At 40.6% G+C, this 8,274-nt stretch overlaps 1 protein-coding gene across 1 annotated transcript; it reads left to right on the forward strand.

The window, feature by feature from the left end:
- Window positions 1-2,123: 2,123 nt before the first annotated feature.
- Window positions 2,124-6,685, forward strand: LOC106101121 (protein distal antenna). Its single transcript, XM_013280241.1, has 2 exons — window positions 2,124-2,359; window positions 4,000-6,685. The coding sequence occupies exon 2, from the start codon at window positions 4,016-4,018 to the stop codon at window positions 5,555-5,557; it is 1,542 nt and encodes a 513-aa protein (XP_013135695.1). The 5' UTR covers window positions 2,124-2,359; window positions 4,000-4,015; the 3' UTR covers window positions 5,558-6,685.
- The last annotated feature ends 1,589 nt before the right edge of the window (window positions 6,686-8,274 follow it).

An 8,274-nucleotide genomic window follows, 5' to 3' on the forward strand; every position in this document is an offset into this window, starting at 1 on the left:
TCTGAATCCACTATCTTAAGCATATCCTCTTTCACACAATCCATCCATACTTTCTTCGGTCTTCCTCTTCCTTTGTAGCCATACACATTCAATCTTAACACTTTCTGGTTTATGTCCTCATCGTCGTCGTATAACATGTGAATACCACGCTAACCTTTTGCTTCTCAATTTCTCCACCACTAGCGCTACTTTCAAACAAGCTTACTAATATTATAAATGCAAAAGTTTAGATTGATAGGTGACATTTTGTAGCCTAAACTGCTAAAGGGTGATCGATGTATAATATTAATATTGTACATACTGGCAGACCATAGGCTATGTAGCTTGTGTCCTTTAAAAGTATATTCTTTTTTAATTCCTAGCGGGCGTAGTCGGGTCAAAACCTAATATTTCATAGATTAACTAGAAAAGTGTAGCAAGTATCCACATAGTCAATGCCTTTATGAGCAACAAAACATTTACCTTCAAAACATACTTAAAAGTGGGTTAGACCCGTACATTGCGATTTAGAATGTAGACAATATCTTCGACATAGACCAGTTCATATTCTCATTAACACTTTACGATGCGCGCGGCCGAGCAAAGTCAGCGCCAACAACTAGTCAAAGAGCTCCGCGCTTTTAATCTAAACAGACAATAGATTAAAAACGTATAAATAACCAAAGGATTGTTGCTATCAGCTGAATAAACTATTCTTTGAAATTATTACGCGGAAATGTTGGTCTTTTATATACATAGTCTACTAATAATGGCTTCACTTGGCTTAATTTCTCTAACATAAATATTAATCACTAGCTTCCCCTCGCGAATCCGTCCGCGTGGTATTAAAAAAAACAAAAGTGAGTAGCCTATGTGTTCTTCCAGACTATCCTCTACATCTATACCAAATTTCATCGAAATCCGTTCAGCCGTTTAGGCTATAAACTCTAACAAACATCCATCTATCCATCCATCTAGACTTTCGCATTTATAATATTAGTATGATAACTACTAGTATAGTATTATATTATCTGTGGTAACTACCTAACAATTAGATTAAATAGATAAATTCTTTTCTCTTGTCTGCATCATTTTATCATCATTCGTTTTTCTTTAGGTTTTAGACAATGTGGGAACTCCTTAAATAATTTTCTTCATTTAATTTGTGTTAGTGGTCAATATTAAAATATTGGTACATTCCGCTTTTGCGTCGTATTCTAAAATTTCCGTCTTAAATAGAAGATATAAAGAAAGTAACCTATCTTTAAACATGCGTAGCATAAGAATTATATCTTACTAATCTTACCTCTTACTAATATTATAAATGTGTAAGTTTAGATAGATGGATGGATGTTTGTTAGAGTTTGTAACCTAAACGGCTGAACGGATCTCAATGAAATTTAGTATAGATGTAGAGGATAGTCTGGAAGAACACATAGGCTACTCACTTCAGTTTCTTTTTAATTCCACGCGAACGTAGTCGCTGGCGAAAGCTACTAAAAATATTTTAACTGTAAAAGTAAAGATAACGTATAAAATAAAGACTGAAAGTTGAAAATAAAAGTGACTAAGTTATCAAACGTAAGATATAAAGCACGTTCATGAAAACTTTTAAAACTTACTCATGTTATGAGCGACAAACAAGCAAGACGCAATTATAAATTCAACAACTTTCTACGGATTGTTTACAAACGTAGCGGTAAGACGCTACGAAAGCGTAGCGATCTAAAACCAAAACATAATTCACTAGCTGTTGCTCGCGACTTCACCCGCTTATTATTAAAAAGTAATAAAAACGATAAATTACCTTTCTAACGGTGAAATAATTTTTAAAATCGGCTCAGTTTTTGAGTTATTTCAATACATACTAAAATACAAAAATATAAATCTTTCCTCTTTGTAATATTAGTATAGCTTACCGACACTCTTTCAGTCTTGCAAACAAAACTATGAGAGTTGTGAAAAGTTCGAGTCGCGGGTAAAGATAGATGCAGTTTTGATACTAGAAAGTCGATGTGTTCGGAATTAATTACATTAATAAAGAGCGAGGGTTATCCGCGGGGGTTGCGGGGTGTGTCGCGGGGGCGTACGGGGCTGCGGGGGCCGCGGGGGGGTGTCGGACGGACACAAAGGAGAGGCGCGGCCGGCCGGCGAGCCGCGAGCCGGGCGGCCTTATCACCGAGCGGCATACAGTCGGCTCGCGTCCCCCGCGACGCACGTTTCCGCGAGTGCCGTCCGACCCGCGAATAGTTACTTGTGACAGTGAAGCCAGAACTTGTGAACTTTTCGAGGTGTGCGATTGCTTACTAACTGTTTGTGAGACGAAGCAACGCAACTGTCAAAGGTTGTAAACAACAGCGCACGTGACGCCGGCCCACAAGTAAGTTTTGTTTATATCGTTATTGTTATTACGTTGAAGAGATGCAATGTTTGAAACATTCGAATCGGTCATTTTTTGTTATTTAAATTTACTTATGTTTCTGAATTAGTAAGAATTACAAAGAAAAATACTAATTTCAGTGTTTTCAAAATGTTATTTATTGAAGTTTAAAATGTCAGTATAGTTGAACAGTTTTTGTATCTTATTCATTGAAAAATGTTGAATGAAAGAGCTTAAAAAGTTACGAAAAAGAAAAAAAATGATAAGCCGTAACTCCGATATGCACTATTAGAAGTAAATAAAAATTACAACATAAGTTAATTTTATTTAATCTAAACAAAAAACAGAAATTTGTTAAAATGTTATAAAATAGGCGTCACTGTAAAAAAAAAAACAGAAAAGCAGCAGATTCCCAGAAAAAACATTGTTGCGTAGATATTTATTGATGACCTCACTTTGATACTATAAAACCAAATAATCCACGTAAAAGTAATAAAAACATCAAGCGTTTGTTTTGTGCAAGTTGAAAATCTGTTAAACATACAAAAATAAATATTACAATTCATCGCTATACAAATTCCACATCTCTTATAGTTTAAAAAGAAACTGAACACTTTTAGAATTCACAAAAATTAAAAATTTTGTCAAAAACTATTTCCCGGCGTAAAAATTAATAGTTTTGTTACTTATTTAACATTTTCTGAAATACCTACCTACATACACAACTCCAAAATATGTTAAAAATACTATAACGATAATCAGGCTGTGATTTTTTCACTTTCAACATGCTATAAAGATATCTTATTTACATTCTCAAAATTCGCTATAAATAAATGAAACAAAAATTATTAATTAAAAAAGTTTTAGAAAGAGTTATCGCAAAATCTAAACGCAAAAACTTTTAATATCGTTTTGCGTCATGTTACGACATGTTATGTCAAATAAATAATAATATTTCATTTAGTTTTTTACGTAAATACGTTGTTTAAAAATTATAAAGACAAAAAGCGCAACTCGGTGTTGTAGCGCCACCTAGCGGCGACCGCGGGAGCGTGGGGCGCGCGCTCACAAGGTCACCGTGTCAACGACCCGACAACTTTTGCCGTTTACTGTTGTCGTAGGTCATAATTTTATGTCTTCTTTTTGTTTATCTTTTCGTAACTTTATAGCTTCCCGCGCAAACATCGTATTTTATACCGCAACTAGCCCTGATATTGCTCGCTATTGCATTCAATAGATAATACATTTTTTATACTGCGCGCGAACCGTGCACACCTTTTGATAAGTGGGAGTTCAGTAACCTTGAACGTGTTTTCGTCTACCTCGAGCTAATATATGTTGCTTATATTTTATGTTCTCTCTTCGGGAGATAAAGATTTTAGCTTTTAGCAGACGACATCAACAAATAAATAACTAGAATAGATTAGATAACACAATGTAACTAATGATGGTCGAACATTTTATTTCTGATTTGACTTTTCATGTGTGGATATTAATTATACCATGAATCTTATAACAAAACATGTAATTCTACTCAATGACTTCTTTAATACAGAAGTTGTGATATACGCTACATTTGTCAAATTCGTCGAGATAAAGATTTCAACCTTAAACATAACGGAATATTTTCATTGTTACAGCTGGAGCGTGGTCGCTATGGCGACTAAAGGAAAACGGCCGATGCGCGCGCTCACGCCCAGCGACAAGATCGAGGCGATCCAGCGCGTTAACGACGGCGAGTCTAAGGCGTCGGTTGCACGCGACATCGGCGTGCCCGAGTCCACGCTGCGTGGCTGGTGCAAGAACGAGGACAAGCTGCGCTACATGACTTCGCGGCTCTCCTCGCCCGACACCGACAAGAGCAACGACGGCGAGCCGCTCGACAAGCGCGCGCGCACGGAGTCCCCCGTCGCGCCGCACTCGCCCGCGCCTACCGGCCTCGACCTCTCCGCTCCGGTCGGCGCCGCGCACACCCCGCCCTCCGCACCCCTGCCGCCAGCAGACACGCCCGTCGAACTCACTACCAAGCGCACCGAGCCCGCTCTGCACCACGCCCCGCACCGCGACCGCCGCGCCGACCCTGGCGCCAGCGTCTCCATGAGCGCCATCAGCCCGCTCTCGGGCCTTGCGCACCTGCCCGGCCTCACGCACTCCCACCTCGGCATTAGCTTCAACGAAATCGCTACCAACTTGACCCTGCTCGCACAGCTTAACCCTGGCCTGTCCGGTCTCTCGGCTCAGCCGGCGAGCCGCGCGCTGCGCTCCGTGCGCTCTCCCAAGCCTGCACACAACGGCGGCCTCAACCTCAGCGAGACTAAACATCGGAGCAAGTCCCATCATTCGCACTCCTCCGATCCTTACCGTCACAGCGGCTCTAAGTCACATCACAGCAGTTCCCAGAGCGCGACTCAGCCAGTGGACGACTCTCTGTGGTACTGGCTTAAGACTCAGCAGGCCATGCTCGACCTGACCGCACAGACGACCACCGCCCACCCGCTGCAGCTCGGCAAACCGAGCGAGCCAAGTCTGCCGCCGAAGCCGGTCGCGCCCGCTCCTCCTCTCAATTCTCACTTAGATTATAACAGAAATTCTTGGCTGTGGCAATATTACAAACAGTTCGGTGGCGCGATGCCCTTCCCCGACGACAAACTGAAATCTGCATCGCAGGTCCCGAAAGACAAAGCGGCGGAGAACATTCTTTATTCACAATTGACGAGAGGCAAAGCGGAGGAGGAGCATGCCGCGACAACGATACCTGCTCCATTGCCTCCGCATCCCGCCGCCGTCGGGGAGGTGCGCGAGCCCGCCGCACCCGAGCCCCGCCTGACTGAGCCCGTACCTAGCCCCGATATCGGAACAGAGAACAAGGAGCCCAATCACGAGAAAAATGTAGACACCGGTAGAAGTCAAAATAAGGCGCGAAACGTTCTGGACAACTTGTTATTCAATAATAACAATCAAACGAGCGGGGAGGAAGCGAAGTCGAATGAGGTGACGAATGGCGAGTGGGAGAGCGGGGCGGCGGAGGCGCTGGAGCACGGGGAGAAGTTCTTGAGGTGGCTGGAGGCGAGCGGCGACCCCAGCGTGACGCGCATGCACGTGCACCAGCTGAGCGCGCTGCTGCACAACCTGCGCACGCGCCGCGCCGCACCCCCCGCGCCCGCCGCGCCCGCAGACCACGCCGCGCGCCGCAAGTAGGCGCCCCCGCCTTGCGCGCTCGCTACAGGGAATATTTCAATTATACGTGTACATATTTAATTACGTCGTCGCCAGTAAGCGTTCACTTGTGATATGTGTAGCCAAATTTGCGTAATTTCTTTGTTCTAAAAGAAAAGCTATGCATTATATTTGTTTAGTTCGTAAGGTTTAACGTAGCCGCGGTACGGGGCCGGCGCGGTTCCCTCGATAGCTTTGTCGAATCTCTACATTGATAGTTGAACTTTTTCCGAGTTTATAGCAAACTTTATTGTGTTAATATAGTTGATAAATGTTACAGATCCACAGTCATGTTAGTTTCTGATGCGCACGAGTCGTTATGTCATTAGAGTACCTAAGTAGTGCCTCCATCGCCGCCGCAGTCGCCGCCGCTGTCGCTGTACGTTGCCATTGTCGATTACATTCCTAGGTGTTGTTGCCCTACCGTAGTGCGATCCCTATGTTCTACCTCAGATCAAATCTAATGCTAAGTCAAGGCGTCCTGTCGGCCGCTTAGGGATAGTTGTCTGGCGAGAGCCGCTTGTGGCGCTAGTGTCGCGTACCTATACCAAATATTGAGGTTGCGATTGTATCAAATGTGCCAATCGTAAGAACAAGGTAGTATATGTTGTTAAGATATAGATGACTACGGTTATCGACACCCGTGTAATTGTTTTTTATTGCTCAGTATTTTATATATCGTAGACAATCTCGAAGTCTCGACTCGGAATTGTATATGTTAAACGTTAACAGTTAAGGACTCTGTGATCAAAATTATAAATTATTGAGAAATTATTAATATTATAAGTACATTCCTAATGAATAGAGCGTATTATGGTGATGTTGAAGCGAGCGTCCGACGGCGACGGGAGGCCGCCCGCCCGCAGCCCGCCGCCCGCCGCCCGCCGCCCGCCGTCGGACGCGAGCCGGTTCAAAGATTCTATATCTCCTTTCCACTGAAGTTAGTATAGTATTGTATTCGTTGTAATTATGTTAGCTCCATTGGATACTGTTTCGAGAGATATTTTGTACAAAATTAATATGAAAAATATGATTATTAAAGATATACTTAATAACGCAGAGTTTGTGATCTTGAAATGTTGAAGAATTAAATTTGAACCTTTAACGACATCTTGTGTTTTATTTCCGTAAAATGATGGAAGAAAACTTTCAAAAATTCTTTACATTATATACCGAAATTGTGCAGTTGCGCGTGAAATTCCCGCCAAAATCAATGTAATATAACGGTTCTTGGGTACTGTGTTAAATATAACTCAACATTTTTCCTATTATGAAATTGCCAGAGAAGAATACTTCGAAAAATTCAAAAAATCACAGTTGATTACTTGATTGAAATGATGTTTGGTAAACAATAACACCGTCGATAATTCTAGGCACACAGCGCCATCTTTTATTCTTTCCTCTTTACTATTTTAAATACGCAAAGTTTTAATAAAATAACTTCGCAGTTAAATATTTCCTACTATTAATTAATTTATAATGAATACTAATTAAAACATAACGTATAATTTAAAAGTAACTCACGTGCAGCATGGGCTTCGCAAGTGGTTCATAATCAAAATAGTCCGAAACTAGCGTAGCGATCCCTTGCCACGTGGTTGTATCGGAGTAGCAGAGCTTAGTAGGCCTAATCGTCGTACAAAGCATTTTCTTAAAACAAAGAAAAAATGCAACGATATTTTTTGTTTCCCACTTTGCAATTTTATAAAAGCGACATCTATGTTTTATAAAAATAATAACATTAATTACATAACGTTGAAGACTTTTAGTTCAACGTGGTGTGAAACTAAACCACAAGAGGTCGCTGATTTAATTTTAAATATCCATAGCATGACCCAAAAGTTTTAACATGTAGCAAAATCACATTACATAAATAGCGCCCATTTAGATTTAAGTTTTTCTTAAGTGAGTATTTTGAACGCAGCCTTGCTGGGCCGTAGTATAGTCAGATACATACCATAGAATTGCAAATATGACCTACCTGCAAACCACATTCGTTTGGCGCTTGTAATAACAGGGGTCTCCGAAATTTGTAAAATAATAAAAACTGACGCCTAAAATTTTCAGCGTAAGCAAGTAAGAGTTTTTCTTTATCAGTGTTAGTATAATAACTTTTCGGGAAACATGATCTTGTTTCAAAGACTGGTTCTTTTATATCCGGCCAACAAAGGTTTACTACACCAAGCTCGTAAATGGCATTAACTAATGATTCTATATTAAGTTTATCGTTTACAACTTTACGATTAAATATCCTCGGTGATATTTCATTAAATTCTCCTTCTTCACATGGTCGGTCGAAAATTTGCGTAACTATACTTTCATTAATTTCAAGAACTGGATCCAACTGTTCCACATCAGTTTTTTTGTCTATTGAAAAAGTTTCTGAAGATAACTTAATTGAGGCCATGCCTGCTTATATATAATATTTTAAGTTATTTGATTCTTTTATAAAAGTATTTAAAACGCGTATGTGCTCTGCAGTTTGTAACAAAAGTGTTTTAATTGAACAATTTCTCACTGTTGTATTTACATAATTTGATATCTGAAGTTTTTGGTAGCTAAGTAACGAAAATATACATTACGCATTACAGATGACAAATAAATAACGTTTTCGATCGCGAATACCGTCTCCTATTTTTCATTTTAGTGAGGAATGAAGTAATTTTTTGGAGTCATCATCAGCATCAGCTGCTCACTAT

The sequence above is a fragment of the Papilio polytes genome, unplaced genomic scaffold, assembly GCF_000836215.1.
Source record: "Papilio polytes unplaced genomic scaffold, Ppol_1.0 DF824024.1, whole genome shotgun sequence".
NCBI lineage: Eukaryota > Metazoa > Arthropoda > Insecta > Lepidoptera > Papilionidae > Papilio > Papilio polytes.

Bases quoted from the DNA above. Each gene is read 5' to 3' on its own strand.
- LOC106101121 (XM_013280241.1), top strand. From the start codon at position 4,016: ATGGCGACTAAAGGAAAACGGCCGATGCGCGCGCTCACGCCCAGCGAC.